At 41.6% G+C, this 18,439-nt stretch overlaps 1 protein-coding gene across 2 annotated transcripts in view; it reads right to left on the minus strand.

The window, feature by feature from the left end:
• Positions 1 to 18,439, minus strand: part of ARMH3 (armadillo like helical domain containing 3) — a 209,218-nt gene that overhangs the window by 140,863 nt on the left and 49,916 nt on the right. For both annotated transcript variants that reach the window (XM_060241823.1, XM_060241822.1), the window contains exons 18-20: positions 11,631 to 11,700; positions 8,918 to 8,978; positions 6,497 to 6,585 (exon numbers count right to left, since the gene is read on the minus strand). In XM_060241823.1, coding sequence (XP_060097806.1) covers positions 6,497 to 6,585; positions 8,918 to 8,978; positions 11,631 to 11,700 — 220 coding nt within the window. The remainder of the gene's footprint in view (positions 1 to 6,496; positions 6,586 to 8,917; positions 8,979 to 11,630; positions 11,701 to 18,439) is intronic.

Raw genomic sequence — 18,439 nt, forward strand, 5'->3', positions numbered from 1 at the left:
TGACGTGATAGAGGTTTACAAGATTATGCATGGGATGGAGAAAGCAGAGAAAGAAGTCCTTTTCTCCCTTTCTCACAATACAAGAACTCATGGGCATTCAATGAAATTGTTGAGCAGTCAGGTTAAAACGGATAAAAGGAGATACTTCTTCACCCAAAGGGTGATTAACATGTGGAATTCACTGCCACAGGAGGTGGTGGCAGCTACAAGCATAGCCAGCTTTAAGAGGGGATTGGATAAAAAAAAGGAGCAGAGATCCATCAGTGGCTATTAGCCACAGTATATATACCTGTGTGTGTGTGTATATATATATATATGTATATACACACACACATATATTGGCCACTGTGTGACACAGAGTGTTGGACTGGATGAGCCATTGGCCTGATCCAACATGGCTTCTCTTATATTCTTAGAATGCTGAATTTAACAAGCAACTGTGCTAACTCCCCCACAGTGCCCTGTAAAAATATCCTAGCATATGGGACTTTTGTGAAGACAATTTAAACTGCCAGCTTGTAAGTAGTCTTTATGACATGGGATGTCCTGAACTGAATACAGAATTCAATGTGTCCTCACGCTGCAAATTGATTTAACTGCACCATGAAGTTTTCCGTATCTTTGTCTTATTTCTTTCTACGTGTTCCGTCAAAGGCATCTGGTACTAACTCATACAATATATATGTTCCTGGCAATAGCTTCCCAGGATAGACTGTAAATTTTGTTCGTACAGAGGCCATTACATTACAAATCAGATTCTTTCTTCAAGCTAACCAAAATTGCATGTTGCAACAGTGAGGAAGGTAAGATGCCCTAGGTGACTTCAACAGATTTTCACATACTTTTATACTACATTTAAGACTTCTTGACCGCCATTACATCTATGGGTCAATCCCTGATTTTCCTCCCAAAACCAAAAAGGAGACAGTGGATCTCTTATGCATCAGCCTATAAATGTTGGAGTATTTGACAATCCAATTAGTATGTGCTTTTCATATAGTGAGTTTCTTGCATATTCATTTGTGCATATAGCTATATTTAATTTGCAACCTGGTCATATCTGTGGATACTTAAAATCCTCAAATGAGGTAATGGACAGTCAAGAGAGCTCATTCTACAAACCTCATGTTTGTAGAAAAATGTGAAATCTTTAAAACAAACAAGCAAACACTATACATATTGGGGGGATAAAATTCTCCATGATAGCAGCAATGCCTACAACTTTAAAAAGTGAATGCCCACTGTGACCATTGCTAGGCAACCACAACAGTATTGACAACCTTTAAACCCTGGTTTCTGTCAGTAACAGGCTGTGCAGCGGGTAGGGCCCTTTTCCAGGACTTTTACTCATTTCATGGTATGTTGAGAGCCAAATTTGCAATTACTATAAATTAGAAGAGCCACATGACTATTTTATGTCCTGAATGCCAACCCACTAAACACACAACGCACTAATATGCAATATAACTATTAAATATATCTGTGGCTCCATTCATATGATTTTTCCATACCGTTTTTTCTATCCCAGGCACAAGACATGCAGCAAACCCATCCTCCAATCACTTTAGCAGCTGCTGCATCAAAGCAAGGTACACCTTAAACTCGTGCCCATTTTCCTGAACCATGATTCAGGTGCCACATTTGGGAATGAAGCGTAGAAGAGCCACAAGTCAAAATGGCTCCCAAGCCACTGAAAATCAGCAGTCTGCAGAATGTAACAACAACCTCAGCTTGAGACCCTGGAGAGCTGCTGCCAGTCTGAGTAGACGATACTGACTTTGATGGACTGAAGGTCTGATTCAGCATAAGGCAGCTTCATGTGTTCATATGTTCAACAACTAAACGAAGTCACTACAAAGCATGTAACTACTGCAAACTACTTTGCTATCTACAAATTCACCACAGTCAACACATTGCCAAGCCCTGTCTTAAGAGATCAGTTAACACTCTCTGACATCAAGGCATCTATTTCCTGTACATGGAAGTCCAAATGGCCTCCAGATTCTGTGTTATGTGGTAAATAAATAAACATGGGGTGACAACTTAGCCTTGGTCATTATGTATGGATGCTATCCAAAGAAAGCCTATCATCTATTACTTAAGAACAGTTTCTGATGCTACAGTCTTCATTCACAAAAGTACAATGGTGAGTTATCTTCTCAACAAGAGATTTAAATTCATGAACATTACAAAGACTTATATTCATGCCATCCACAAATAAAGCTCAACAAACCTTTGTCCAGTTGTAATTGTTTACATAGCCTGCAGGAAATATCTTGCCCACTGCAAGATGTCTACTGTTAACACAGCACAGAGCAAAGTCTAGAGTTAAAAATATAAATCTTTCAGAAATTATCGCAGTGACAACAGTTTTGACTGCCTCTTGACTTTCCACCAAGCCTTGAATGGTATATATTGAAATTTCCAAGTAATAACACATTCTACGTAGTGCTTTCCCCAGTCTTTGTGCACATGCATCTTTGCTTTATTCCATGTTTCTTTACCACATAGTTGGTCTCATTTGCTGTTATATTAATCCACAAGCAAAAGGTCTTTAAAAACCACTCATTATCTCAATCAGTAGATTAATTTAAAGAGTAAACAGATAAAACTTGTAGCCAAACAGAGCACATCCCCAGAATTTCTTGCACAGAAGCAGTTTGCGCTGTATGGAATGCTTTTAATGCTCTCTCATTTTCTGTATAAACACCATGTAATTAGCAGATCAGGCAAAGCAAGATTGAACTTCAGAGAGGAACAGGGTTAAATTTTAACAGAGGCAGATTATAACAGAAAGCATAACAGGTAGATTAGCAGACTATACAACAGCCTCTCAGAGGAAAGGATAAGACACTGCTTTAAGAAAACTTGAAAAAATGAAAACAGGTATGAAGGAGTACAAGGCTGAAACCCATGGGTTCCCAGGGCTGATATACACAAGTAACCAAACTTTTAAAAAATTATACAAACTTTTATTTAACATATTTCAGAACAAGTATTTAATCTACAGGCAACATAACACTAAAATCAAGCAGCAAGAAAACAAAAGAACTAGCTTAACTATCTAACATGTTTTGAAGACTTTTGTTAGATGGCACAAACCTTAAGTTCAAGAGGCAAAGGCCATATCTTGCATGTTCTCTATGTTGCAGTATGAGCATATCATAATCCAGACCTTTAATCCATCAGAATTCAAGACAGCCCCTTCTCCAGGCTTTTAGCTCAACTACAGTTATACAGCCATGTAGCATCAGGTGATAATGATACCAATCAGGACCTGTTCCTGCTGGAAGCCTCTAGAAAGTTACATCATCATTCTTGATCTCCCCCCACAACCAGTGGACCACAGGTTCTCATGAGAACTTACTTACTACACTTTCAGCTCTGGCCTTGAAGATTATAAGGGCTATGTTGGCAGAGAGAACAACCAACAAGATGGAATAAAACCATTACTATTCAAGTTAACCTTTGAGAGGAATCAGAGGTGTTTTGCCTCAAAACAGGGTTGCACTTACCTGTGACTGTCGATCTCGTCTGTGCAGACATGCATTGGGACTGTGCCTGCACAGGCCATCCACAGAACCCTTTTTTTCTAGCATAAAACCCCCAAAGCCCTTCCAGAGGTGATGCACATGGGTTTTTCCTGCCCAAGGCATCACGTGCTCTGGTGGCAGGCACCCCCTTCCTTCATGTTCTGTTTCAGGCAGGTGCTAATTCAGGGTTAATTCAGGCAGATAATGAGAACACTTGTCAGAGGCAGGATGCAAGAATTTCATAAACAGAGTCCATAAATTGTACAACAGTTGTCTAAGCAGGCCAAGATCAGTTTTCTGCAAAGCAAGTCCAATACAGCAGCAGCAGATCAGTATCTAAAGGAACATGTTGAAGCCATGCTGAATGACTCCTCCCCCATACTTTTATACACTTTGAACCCTACGTCACACCTGTGACAACTGCTTCACATTTCCTCTGGTGATGTTTCTCCTTCCTCTGCAACTGATTGCCAGTGCTGAGCTCTGGTGCTGGAGCTGTCTGGCTCTGGTTGACTGACTCTACAGAGTGGAATCCGAGCTCAGAACAGACTTGGGAGGAACCAAGACAACAGTCCTCAGCTGGGAAGCTCTATCAGAGTGAGCCTTGAGCGTAAAGCACTGGCAAATAGCACAGGTGCCAACATTATGGGACTCTATGAGGCACATGAGACAGAGCTCATGTCCATTGCTGTGCGTAATCTTGGTCCTGCATTTTACACATTTTTTGAATAATGACTAGGTTGCCACATTGAGGCATCACAAGCAACCACTCCAAAGGGAATAACTCAGGGTAGGCCGGTTGGATATTGCCTCACGCTGCAAGAGACTTCAGCTGAAGCCACACAATTGCAGATGAAGAAAAATCTTACCGAAGGTAAAAAACCCAAATGGTAAAGAGAGCACACTAAAAAGCAGCAAACAAGGAACTGAAGGAAGGGGGTCACCTGCTCCCAGAACACATGGCACCCTGGGCAGGAAAAGCCATGTGCATCCACTCCAGAAGGGTTAAGGTGCTCCCCTTTTAGGGTTTTAGGTTAAAAAAAATGTCCCACAGCCAGCCTGTGCAGGCGCAGTTCCAATGTGAGGCTGCACCACAGACAGAAAATGAAGAAAAGTTCATTCTTATCAATGAGACTGCTTTCCTATCAATAACACTCTTGCTCAACAGGGCCCTATGAAAAAGGAAAATACAGCATCAATAACAGATGCTTTTACAAATAGTTACCCATGCCCAACAGAGAAACCAAGTAAATTGGAATTACAAACATCATTACTGGTGAAACATTATAAAAAGTCATACTGGTTTAGTTGTTGTTTCCTTACTGCACAGGATTACAATATTAAGTATAATAAATGCTCTCAAATTTGTTCTTCCTAATATAAATGGTCAGCACTAGCAAACTCTTTGTCTACCTGGCCATGTAAATGTTTCTTCTACAAAAGCTGGTATTTCTACAGTTTGGAACTGTCCAATCCTGTTCCAGGTATTGGCCTGCTGCAGTTCTGAAAGGACATCGATAGTTCACCCCAAACCCATAATCTGTGCTCCAAATGAAGCCAACATGATATTTAGGAATGAGGCATTACAACGAAGATCATAGATAGGAATATCATCCAGGACAATTCTTCCATATTGTTGACCATGTCACTTAACAATTATTAGTCCTTACATACCAATACTGAAATACAAACATTCTCTTTGAGCTTCATATTAGAACTAGACATTATAAGTTCTCTGGCTACTATCAAAAGCAGTATCCCCACATCTCTTCCTTCTTCAACCCAGTTAGTTAAATAATGCAAGGCACACGGTGATACAGCTGTCTTTCCATGCTATGAAGGGTATGGTGGAGAAGGGGCTGCAGACCTGCTACTTTCAATAGTAGTCATGCAACTCTCATAATATTCAGTTCCCACCTCAGTTCTGACAAAGACAAGAGGAACAAATAAATTTGCTAATTTGTTAGTATAGGATTAATAATCAAATTCTATACACACACATTTAGAAAAGCAGAAAGTGTCACAAGCTACAAAAAGTAAAATGAAATACCCAATGCAGTCAGTCAGCAGCAGCACTTTCACCTACATCCTGGTTGCATCTAGTCACATAAAGGAGACTACTAGCCAACAGAACACTCCTAACAACCATTCAACACAGTTTCCCCAACAACAGTTGAGTCAACTAAACTATTAACCACATTTTCTAAGAAATATAATAAGACCTTAGGACCTTTCTATAAGCCATCTTTATTAAACTACAGAAGCTTTTGTTGAGATGGAGGTGTTAGCCTTTCTTGCCTCCAAGCACAGAACAATGGCCAGAAATCAGAGACTAGATAAACCTGCCTGTCCAATCTGTTTCATCCTCTAGAAGCAAAAAATAAGCTCACCACTTTACTGCTGGACACCGTCTCATTTTAAATCACCCAGGGAAGAACTGCACATGATGCATGACACAGGATAACTGCTGAAAATGGCAGGCCTGTGTTTTAACATCCAACCCTTCTTGTAACATCCATCATGCTTCCCTACATTTCTTTTCCCTGAGCACCAACAATGTAATGAAGAGGCAACAAAATATACAATATAACATTGTCAAAGCACAAGTCATGTCTTTTGTACAGAATAGAGCTTTTTCTCTTGTAAGGAGGAACTTCAACAAGAAAAAGACTCATAAGCTTAAGTATTTATTTATTTATTTATTTATATCTAGACTTATATCCCGCCCTTCCCACCGAAGTGGCTCAGGGCGGCTCCATTAGCTCCATTGTCCTTTCATACTGCAACCCCCACCCCCACTCCCAATTCTACTTGCTGAAGAAATCATCCATCACAGGAAATGGGAGAGTCAAGGTACAATGCACGTAAATTATTTTAACAGCAGCTCATTCTAATACTGGTAGCACCATACTTGTGAAAAAAAATAAGAATGAACAATTGGCCTTGGAAGGGCCAGAAGTTACCTGACCAGAGCTCTCTCCAAGTGTAATGAAGCCTCACCCTGCATTTCTTCTGGTAGCAAAGCAGTTTGTGCACTATCTGAATACAGCGCCTACGGAAGAGACACAAGGAAGTCTGATACAATGAGCAGCATAGACGTGCGATAAATAACTATGGACAAGAGGCCACTCTTTCAAAAGTCACCTGCATAAAAAGATATACCAGAAGAAGAGGCTCTGTATAGACCAGGGGTGTCAACATGCAGCCCAGGGGCTGAATCAGGCCCCCGAGCAACTGGTTGTCATCTGCTTCCTTCTGCATCACAGCTTGCTTTGCCAGACTTGCTCAATCGCGCAGGAGCTACAGAGCAAAACCTCTATTTTCTCCATTGGCTGTGGCCCCTCCCTTGGAAAACAAAGGGGGGAAGAGAGAGCTTGTTTTGCCAGGCTCTCTCAATCACGCAGAAGAGCTACTGAGCCAAGCCTCTCTTCCTTCTATTGGCTGAAGCTCCTCTCCCTCCTGATCCCCTGGAGAAGGAAGGAAAACAGCCAGAGCATCCTTTGCCCAGGTCCTTGGATCCCATGGGAGAGATACAAAGCACCTTTAAGGCCACTAAGTCCTAATGTTTTAAACATGTTTTATTTTAAGGGGTTTTTTAAAAAAAAATTGTGTTTGTCTGTGCCCTTTATAAAGTGTATATCTCCACTACCTGGCATTATATTTTATGACACACATGGCCCAGCCCAACAAAGTCTCATTTATGTCAAATCTGGCCCTCATAACATAGACACCCCTGGTGTAGACTACTGCTAAAACACACACTGCCCTCTGAATTAGTGAATATTTCATTAGTAGGCCCAATATGCATCTGAAAGACACAGTGTGGATATTAGATGCCTTGTTAATATACAGGAAAGCAATCAAATGTTACTGGAGAAAATGAAGCGAAGAATGGAGCCAGACACTTACTGAAAGTGATTTTCAGCAAGACATGGACAATTAGCTGGCAATCTGGATGAAGAGGATAGACTAAAATTTATAGCTAGATTATATTTAAAATAGATAACTTAAAGGGGAAGAAAGTAAAACGGAGCATATTGTTGAAGCACGCTCATTTCTGGTTTGGAATTAGGATCATTCATATGCTAGGAATAAAGCCTTGAGCAGCACTACCATATTTTATATGTAGGCCTTACATCTTTCTATGAAAATTTTAAACATTTTAGCTGAATTGCCAAAGTAGTTAACAGGGGATTAACCAAACAAACAAACACCCCCCCCCCTGAAAAGACAGCAATTTATCTCCCAGATTTTCTAAAAGCAAACATAGCTAGCAGAATTACCAACAGGCACACAATGCTGCAAAGACAGAAATTTTCCTGTGCAGGATGAACACACATGAAAGGAAAGTATTCTACTAGACTGTGTACCACCTTGGCTATTTTATTACATAACTGGGAATATGTTGCTACTACCTACTATTGAGTGAACCAATCCAAGCTGAAAGCTATGGGCCATAGATTGTAGAGAAGGTTAGCCTTTAGTTTCACTTCTGAAACCACCCCATCTCTCTAACAGGCTGAGAGCATTAAAGGTGCCTGAGTATTGCTCTGGTGAGCCAAGAATTTGTGTCTGAATGCCTGTATTTAGAATCTGACAGGTCAGTAGCTCCTGTCCAAGTTCCACTCATCTATTTCTAAAAAAAAAAGGTTTTATTTCAAGCATAGAAGGTACGTAGTTTAAGGAAATATCCCATTTCAGGCTGTATCTGCAGTATTGCTTATTACAGAGCAACACTCAATTCAAAACATGTAATTCCTCATCTTTGGTTTATGACAGAACAAAAACAACAGTGCAAATTTAATAAACCAGAAGGCTGCACCTGTCAACTGATATCTCAACATGCATAGAAGTAGAAAAGAGGTTCACATCCAAATAGGTTTTATACTTTTGGGATAAGTGTGTCACAAAAAAAATTATAATAAACAGCCCCCTGAGATCTGCATTTGGTATAACCCAGGTAACATGTAGTAGACTTTTGTGTGAATTGATAGTAGGTTTTTGTGTATCTCAAGCTTGCTTTCTTTTTTTGCAAGCCAATTACAATTTTATTTTACCCTCTCTGCTGGGGAATGTTTCAGACTTCCATTTGCTTTTGTATTCTCCTCTTCATGCTACTTGATATTCATACTTGCTTAGTACTTTGAAATACTTTCAGGCTTAAAGGCTGCTGTACTTGTCTAAGCAAATGAGAGAAATTTTAAGAAAGAGTAGGAATTCATTTCATTTTCTATTTCTTGGCACATTAAACAAAAGCATGAGACTTAGTTACTGGGAAGCCTTGAATTAGCTAGAATAAATCCCTACCCAAATCAATTAAAAAAGCTGATAAAACTATTCATAAATCTCAGAATGGTTCAGGACCCCAGTAGCCTGTTACTTACACATAAAGATCCATGGGAAATTCTTTCATCATGTGTGTTATGATGAACTCTACCATCAGATCTAAAAGAAATCATCACAGGTTTATAAATGGCCTAGGATTTGCACCAAGCTTTAAATTCTAATGTCAGGCCATAGGATATGAATTCACTCTAATTAACCTTTATTGTTAACGCAACCATAAAGACAAACCATCACTGAGAGCCGTGGACAGAAAGAGAATGCAAGGAGGAAGGAGCCAGGTGGAGGGAGTTCACATTCACTTAGTCCACTGCTAATTCTTTACATGTGTTTAAGAAACATGAAATATTACATCAGCACTGGTCCCTAGCTAACCCAAACCCACCAAGATGAACCAGAAGATCCAGCAGACAAATTCAATGGGTGTTTTCGCACTTACCTTTTACTGGCGCGACCATCCTCCTGACGCCGGCGAATCTGCAGGGATTTCGCACCAGAAGCGCCGGCGCACCCAGAAGCGCCGGCAACTTCCGTCGCTAAGCCAGCGCAAACGGAAATCGCAAAGATGCAGGAAAACGTTTGCGCTGGCTTAGCGACGGAAGTTGCCGGCGCTTCTGGGTGCGCCGGCGCTTCTGGTGCGAAATCCCTGCAGATTCGCCGGCGTCAGGAGGGTACTCGCGCCAGTAAAAGGTAAGTGCGAAAACACCCAATCTTTTTTCAAAGATTTCAGGGAGATGTGGTGGGAAATGCATGCTTGAAAAGCATTTATGAGATGTTCACATTCAATCTTGCCTGCCCTCCACACTGTTCAACATGTCAAGATTTACTCTTGATGCCCAGAACTGCAACTCTTATTTTCTTACCATCAATAAAAAACTAATGGAGAAAAACTGTCATGATAAGGGATATTAATTTAAACCAGGAAAACAACAGAGGATATCCTTGCATGTTGTATGTACAGAACATGTTCCAAAGCACCATAAATCCAACGGAATCTTAGTAACAGTTGAAATTATTCATCTGCTGCTCAGATAGTAGAGATTAACAATCTGCTCAGTCACATAGTTTTAGAACTGTTCCTTTCCTAGGTACAAATTTATGTATTCCATGCTGGACAGAGAGACACAAACATTTTTGCCAAACAGCATCTATATTTCACTCCAAAGATGAAGGAACTGCAGAAAAGGAATTCCGCTTTAATTCAGTCTCTGCACCGGCTCACTCAGCGACTTATTTAAATGACTCCAACAGTTTGCTTCTACTCTTATGTAAAGCACTTGCCCGACATATTGGGTTGCCAAATCTAATGCAGAAAACATCTGGGGACTTTGGGGGTGGAACCAGAAGACTTTCACATTCCATAAAATAAATAAATAAATAAAAATACAGCAGTGCAGTTCCCCTGAATATAGTCGTCGTTTCCTCATCCCCAACCAGTTGCAGGTCGAGTCTACACTCTCTCTCTCCCTCCCTCACACACGCAAACAAACACAGAGTCAGACAGAGCAGCCAAAATAAACAGTTTGCAATCCCACACTTGTGTGGTCTCACTGGGGCAATTTACTCACGAGTTGCTAAAGTTCCAAGTTCTTAAAACTAACACAGGGAAACCAAAGGTTCTAGTTTACCCTTAAATATGCAAATGACTTCTGAAAAGATTGTAAAGCAAAGGGAGGGCCTGGATTGCTTTCACAGCTACTGGGAAGAGTCATGTTGTTCTGTTGGCTCACCCTGTCCCCATTCAGCATGGTCTCTACATATTTAAAGGCACAGACACACCATCTAAAAAGCAAGCCTTTCCAAGCATCTTCTTAAGCCTTCTGAAGTGGAAAGGCACATGGTGGCTGTGGGGCAGAGGCTTCCCCCCGCCAGCCAGCTGACTGGGGGTGGGAAGCAGCCTGCAAAACCAGGTAATCCCCTGCTGGAACCTGGGGACTGACAAGCCTACTAATGTATTAAGATGCTTGGGGAAATATTCAAGAGTATCTTCCATTACTTTGCAACCAGTTTCAGATTAAGTTTCATATTGTCACAAGAAAGCAAGCAGGGGGGGCAGGAGAAAGAGGTGCTATTTATTCATGCTATTTATAGTATGTCTTTCTCACTGAGTCTCAAGGCAGATTACACAATGTAAACTAATGCGATCAATGGAATATACACCTAATAAGCAACGAAATTAAGGTTTCTCTCCCACCCATCCACCCCTTTACCTGCCCTCTATAAGCTTGGGGAGCTACATCTTAACACCAAATTACCCACCATCTGGAACTGTTTTAATTACAAACTGTATTGTGTTTTTATATTAATTTAAATTAATTGATGCAGGTTGTTTTTATCTTGATGCAAGTTTCCCTGAGCTCTGTTCACAGGGAAGGGCGACCAAAAAGTCTAAATAATAAATAAACTAAAAATAGGACTAGGGGCTTTTTTTTTTTTTTACAAAAGCAAGCTGTTGTCCAAACAAAGCATTAGTGCTAAGCATGACATGTTAAAAATACTAAACACTATATTATATCAGTAGAAACAGTACACATTCCCAAACCAATGTTTTATTTCTTTTATAAAAAGTATCTTCCTGAATGATTGCTTTACATAGTTTGTGAAAATACCAGCTGTGGGGACCACTACAGAGAAAGCTATAATGAAAAAGACACACATTTCAGAATTAACAAGTAATGGGTAAGAAGTCCCCTATGCCAATTATTTACCCTTCCTCATAGGACATGCTGCTGTCAACCTGGCAAGCAGACTTACCTAGCACTGCACAAACCAGAGGTCGACAGGGAAGGTTCTTATCAGCGGCTTTCTTTCTGTGTCTCATAGGCTTCAAAACAGAGAGGTGAAATAAACAAATAGTATCAAGGCAATGATATCTTAGATGCATTATCGCAATAGCTTTTTATACCAAAAAAGGATGGTTTGGGCTATAATTGTTCCCAATGAATGGCAACTTCATTAATTTGTATTTAAGAGCAGGACGCCCACTCACCGAGCTTTGTCTATTTACTAGCACTCCAACATTTTTATCCACCAGCTGGGAAGAAAGGTACTTCCCTGAAGAAACAACTCCCACCACCAGTGGACATGCCCCCCAAAAGCTATGATGGAAAAGTTAACTTTGGTAATCAAGTTGATGTTCTACCTATATAGAAATTAAAATTGTCCCTAATATTTCCATGAGGAGGCAGCTGACAATCACAGTGTTAGATCTGTTTGACACAGCCAATCACCAGCTTCTGTCCTGCCACCTTGCCGACGTGGGGATTCAGGGGTCTGCCCTTCAATGACTGACCACCTTTCTCCAAGGCCAGGGACAAAGGGTGGCTATAAGAGAGCAGTCATCCCAGAGGCATCCTCTTGTATGTGGGGTCCTTCAGGGGGTGGACCTCTCCCCGATGTTGTTTAACATCTACATGCGCCCCGTTGCCCAGATTGTCCAGAGATATGGGCTGGGTTGTCACAAGTGTGCAGATGACACCCAGCTCTATCTATTGTTGGGAGGCCAGTCCAGCTGCACCCTGGAAGATCTGGACCTGGCATTGCAAGCCATAGTGAAATGGCTCAGGCAGAGTCGATTGAAATTGAATCCAGCGAAGACAGAGGTCCTGTGCCTGAGTCACAGTGATCTGGGTAGGGAAATCCCCTTGCCAGCCTTTGATGGGACACTATTAGTGCCAGCATCCAAGGTCAAGAGCTTGGGGGTGTTCCTGGAGCCTTCGCTGACAATGGAGGCTCAGGTAGCAGCCACTGCCAAATCCACATTCTACCATCTTAGGCGGATAAGGCAGTTGGTTCCATACCTGGATCGCAATGACTTGGCAACAGTGATCCATGCAACGGTCACCTCGAAAATAGACTACTGTAACACCCTCTACATGGGGCTGCCCTTGACTCAACTTTGGAGGCTGCAACTGGTGCAAAACGCAGCAGCCAGGTTGTTAATGAAGCTACCTGTACGGGAGCACATTCAACCTGTGCTGAAAGCGTTACACCAGTTGCCTGTGGTGTTCTGGATTCGCTTCAAGGTGCTTTAAAGCCCTATATGGCCTGGGACCTGTCTACCTTCAGGACTGCCTTTCCCCATATGCACCCCAGAGAGCACTACGTCCAGGATCTCAAAATATCCTTAAGATTCCTGGACCGAAAGAAGCTCAATTGACCAGCACTAGAGCCAGAGCATTCTCAGTAATAGCCCCCACTTTGTGGAATGCCCTCCCCCAAAACATCATGGCCCTGCAGGACCTGCCACAGTTCCACAGGGCCTGTAAGACCGAACTATTCAAGCTTGCCTTTAATGGTTAGGGGGAGGTGGCTATTACCTTCAGCACTGACAATCTCACTGAACTAATATAATGGAAATCAGAAGCTTGCCATCTTGGATTTTTAATATGTTTGGAAATGTTTTTATGTACTTAATGTTAATATGTTTGTAAATTGCTAATGTTTTTAAACTGTTGTTAGCCACCCTGAGTCTGTCGGGGGAGGGCGGGATATAAATCTGATTAATAAATAAATAAATTCCAGGAAACCGCAAGGGATGGTCTATGGATTTTGCCATGTACCCCTTATCACTTGTTTACAATATTTTCTCCCCAAATCTGACTGTTCAAATGGCAATAGATAAGGAAGGTCCAAATTCTTGTGATCATCTTTTCTGTATCTGCCTTCAGCCACACATAAAAAAACACTCTGATGGCCCACTTTCAAGCTATTAGGACTGTACACCATCCTGACAAATCAGCCCCATCATTTCCTACAAAGATTAGAGAACGCAGATTCCTAGCAATATTAAACCTTAGATCTAGCTCTAAAAATTAACATAAATGCAGAATGAAAACTAGAAAAGTTAGAATGAACTTTTATTTCCCCGTCTGAAGTACCTATTTGATTGATGTGCACTTCTCTGTATATCTTATCAAGAAAAATGGGGGTGGGGGGCTAATGTTTGAGAATGGTTCTAAACTGCTACTAAGCAATAGCAATATATTCTTAAATATTCTGCAATGTGACTGATTTAGATTAAAATAGAGGAGGCTGGAAAGACCCAGTGCCTAGAGAGAATGGTGGCAGAACTACCATACTATATATCTGCTTGAATTATCTTCCCACAAGGTGCACCTCTGTCTTGGGGAAAGGGATACAGGAAGTTTCACAGAAGTTTGATGACAGCAACCTCCCACTGGTGCACAGCCCAGAGTAGGTTTTGCTAACAGGTTACGCAGCTCCCAATATAAAAAGGAACAGTAAAACTCTCTTTGATGTTCAGTACTGATAAAGGCTATAGGACAAATACCATACCAGCTTTTGCTTCCATTTCAGCTAGGGCTGTCAACTCTGGGTTGATAACTTCCTGGAGATTTTATGGGAGGATCCTAGGGAGGGAGGGCTTTGGGGAGAGGAGGGACCTCAGCCGGTATAATGCCATAAAATCTGCCCTCCAAAACATACATTTTTTAAACAGAGGGACTGATTTGTGTTGCCTGAAGATTAGCTGTAATTCTAAGAGATCTCCAACTATCACCTGGAGCTCTGCAATGCTAATTTTAGCCTTCTCTAACTCAACCAACATATAAAAAGAAGCTCACGTGCAAGTTAAGAACAGTCTTTTCCTACTGTACTTCATGTGACAACCATGAGTCCCTCAACAAGCCTTCAAATCAGAGCAGACAGGGATTTGCATCATGTTTATGGCCACTGAAGCCTCTGGACACAGATTGGCTGACTTAATGGAAATGCCCAGACTAGTTTGCATATATTCCAACTACTGAGGGAACAAATTTTCAGAATGCCTGCTGTTCAGCTTACATGGCTCCATGGTAGAGCATCTGCCTTGGCATCTCCAGTTAAATCCTTGACATCTCCAGTTAAAAGGATCAAGGTAAGAAGTGATGTGAAAGACCTCAGCCGGAGTTCCTGGTAAGCCACTGCCAGTCTGAGTAGACAATACTGACATCTAATATTATTCAAATTCAAATTGATGGACCAGTGGACTGATTCAGTATCAGGCAGCTTCATGTGTTCATGAAGCAAGTCCGGCTGGAATTAAAATATCATATATGCAAAAATGACAGGGCTGGCATAAGGCCATTATATCTGTAGCAGAGATGTCAAGTGTCCAACACGCCCAGGACTTTAATCAGGCCTGTGGGGCTCTTTTCTCCCCTCTCCTGTCCTCACCCTTTGAAGCTCCAAAGCTTCCCTGCTCTTTCTTGTTGGCTGCAGCAGGAAACAAAGCTGCAAAGCATATGTGGAGTGGATTTTCACTCTGTGCCCAATAGACAGGGCCCAGAAACCTTAAAGGAAAATCCATTCCATGTTTCACTGCAACTTTATGCTGCAATGTGTTTCAATGGTGTGGAACTCAGTTTCACTTTCAGCGTTCCTATAGCCAGCTGGATTCATGGTTCCTGGAGTTGTGTCCTTGCAAATAAAAGGTTGATGCTTTGAGTCAGCTTGTCTCTGCTGAATGGACCTAAGAACTGGTGCCGAGTGAGCACTCTAACCTGGGAACCCACAGCCAAAGGGGATATTACACTGGAGAGCCATTGCCAAGCTGAGTAGACCTGGGGGCTGGGGGAGAAGCTTGAAATGACCAGACATTTCATGTTTTCGCAAGGCTCAGAGCATTTTATATTTTTAGTTTCTGTTATGATCCTTGTGCTTTTTCTTGATGTTTTATTTTAAAAACTACATTGCCAAATCCCACTATTCTCTCATCTTTCCATTTTAAACAAAATATTGCATGACTGTTAAGCATGTTTGTATTTTAAGTTTAACAAATTTAATTGTGTTTGTCTGTCCTTTATAGCAGGGGTCCCAAACCCCCGGGCCATGCACCGGTACCGGTCCGTGGCCTGTTTCTAAGTGGGCCATGCAACTGCCCCCCCCCCCACAGCCTCGTCATCCCCCCGTGCAGCCTCGCCATCCCGTTTATACCACTAAGGCCAGGAAAGGTGCCATGAAGCACTTTCCAGGCCGACCTCCTCCGCCCCCTGCTGATGAGCTGATCCAATCAGCGAGGAAAACCACAGCAGAAGTGGTGAGCGACTGTTGAAACAGCTGTGCTGCCATAGTTTCCCCAGCTGATTGGATCAGCTGATCAGGGAGGTCAGTCTGGAAGGCGCTTCACCTTCCCTGGCCTTAAAGTGGTAAAAACAGGAGGCAGTGAGGCTGTGCAGGGGCGGGCGGCAAGGCTGTGGGGCAGAGGAGGGAGGAGGAAAACAGGGGGCGGAGGCACCACCGGGGAGGTGGGGGGGCGGCCACTGGCTCTGGGTCCGTGGTGGGCCGGCCAGCTCTGGGGCCAGTCCCTGGGATAAAAAAGGTTGAGGGCCTCTGCTTTATAAAGTTTATATCTCTACTGCCCCACATTACATTTTATGACACACATGGCTTGGCCCCCCAAAGTCCCATTTGTGTTAGATCCAGCCCTCCTAATAAATGAGCCTGACATTCCTGACTTATAGCCTCTGACGGAGCATTGCACAGATATGGGAATCTGCAACACAGCAATCATATGAGCACATGAAGTTGCCTTATATTAAGTCAAGGCATTGGACCATTGAGCTCAGCATTCTCTAGTCTGACGCTAGCTCTCTACGGTTTCAAGTACAGCAAGCACCTGTAACCCAAGTTAGTTTGCCTCATGATGCCAGGGATTGAACATGGGATTATTTGTATTCAAGGCATGCATTCTACCATACAACCACACCCCCACTCTGAAGGGGATGAACAAAGGTCAAGATGCCATATGGAAATGGAGCTGAATTTTACATATAGTCATGATGCTTTGGTGCTTGGGGGGGCAACTGAGAGGGTTCTAGTGTCCTGGCCCCACTAATGGACCTCATGATGATGCCTGGTTTTTTTGGCCACTATGTGACACATCCATACTGGACTGGATGGGCCACTGGCCTGATCCAACATGGCTTCTCTTATGTTCTTATGAACTTATCATTCAATTCTTTAGCTAAAGCCAGCTTAAAGAAAAACATTGTTTCATAAGCAGGTAAAGAAAGGTAGACATTGAAAATAAAAATTCACATTGTCTACAAACCTTATGTATAGAATTCCCATAGGTTTTTTTATTAGATTCCGAGATTAACCACATTACTATAAAAATGGACTGAGACCACTGCATTGTAACATACACTATGATATCAATTCTACAGAGATCATTTATTGTTTTGTTAGCAAATATATAACTAATGGGTAGTCAGTAATTTTGCCTATACAAATAAACTTTCATCAGATGCTGAATTCCTTGCAAAGCCATAACATTTGACATCAAAAGCCAAATGATACAGAACGCTTCATGAAGTCTATACACCAACTACATGTGTTGGTATGTATCAATGACCTCTTTACCATTTTACAATGCAGGTTGCTAGCAGGTATTAAGACAGCAACCCTGTGGATGCATACTTTAGTCATTTTGATAATCACTTGAGAGCCTCAACACAGTTTCTTCAGTGAACAAAAGCTTGCTAACAGTGGGAACAGACAAACTCTCATGTAAATCCCTCAATTAACCAATTTAAAGACAACCTGTCAGCTTAAAAGCTTGTGTCATTGTATTGTTAAAATCATTATCTCATTCCAGATATTAGTACTGTACATCATCCTATTTAATCAGTTACTAAAGGAGAACTACATGTTTTGCTTGGATTCTTAGAAAACAAAAACATTGATAATGTTTAACACATTTTTATCAGCACAGGATTGTTCAGGTCAAGAGGAGGGAGTCTTTTGCTATTGTTTGTGTGGCATGTCTGCAACCATATATTAATCTGAGACTTCTCAGGATTAATTTATGAAGCTTCAGTGCATGGGAATCACAACTACAGTTTAAGTACACTTTAAAAGCCATGGGTCATTTAATATGCTTATTTACTTCAATTATACCCCACTCTTCTCTGCAATGTCTCAGAGAAGTTTACATTTTTCTTATTTTCTCTGTTTTATACTTACAACAACCTTGTGAAGTGGACAAGGGTTATCTGCGTATCTGTGATTGGCCCAAGGTCACCCAGCAAGCTTCCATGGCAGAAAAGGGATATGAACCTGGCTCTCTTCCTGAAACCTAGTCCAATGTTTCATCACACTGATTCTCAACATATAAAGGAGTATTTGAATCCACATTGAACTTTCTGTGCTAATAAATGTGATCCTTCAATTTATTTCTTTAAATACTAAAAGTAACTTTGCTAGACAGCAGCTAACACCCCCTCACAGTATTTTTCTAATTTACATTTTCCCCTGGAGCTACCATTTGTCTGGAGGAGGCAATACAGAAGTGTGGTATGGCTGTTTATATATTCCTCCTAAGGGTCATATAGTGACTCTGGGAGATAAGTGCAATTGGGGAAAGTGTGGGGGGGGAGAGGGTTAACTTCATCCTTAATGCTGCAACTCCTGTCAAGATTTATCCTTCCCTCCTTCTAGTTGAATGTGAAACATTACTGTTTCACTACCAGATGATAACGTGAGACATATGCCTTAAAAAAAACCCAAAACACCCAGTTCATATATCTACTGTTTGACTCCTAGCCTCACCATGCATTTCT

The sequence above is a fragment of the Heteronotia binoei genome, chromosome 6 (assembly GCF_032191835.1).
Source record: "Heteronotia binoei isolate CCM8104 ecotype False Entrance Well chromosome 6, APGP_CSIRO_Hbin_v1, whole genome shotgun sequence".
NCBI lineage: Eukaryota > Metazoa > Chordata > Lepidosauria > Squamata > Gekkonidae > Heteronotia > Heteronotia binoei.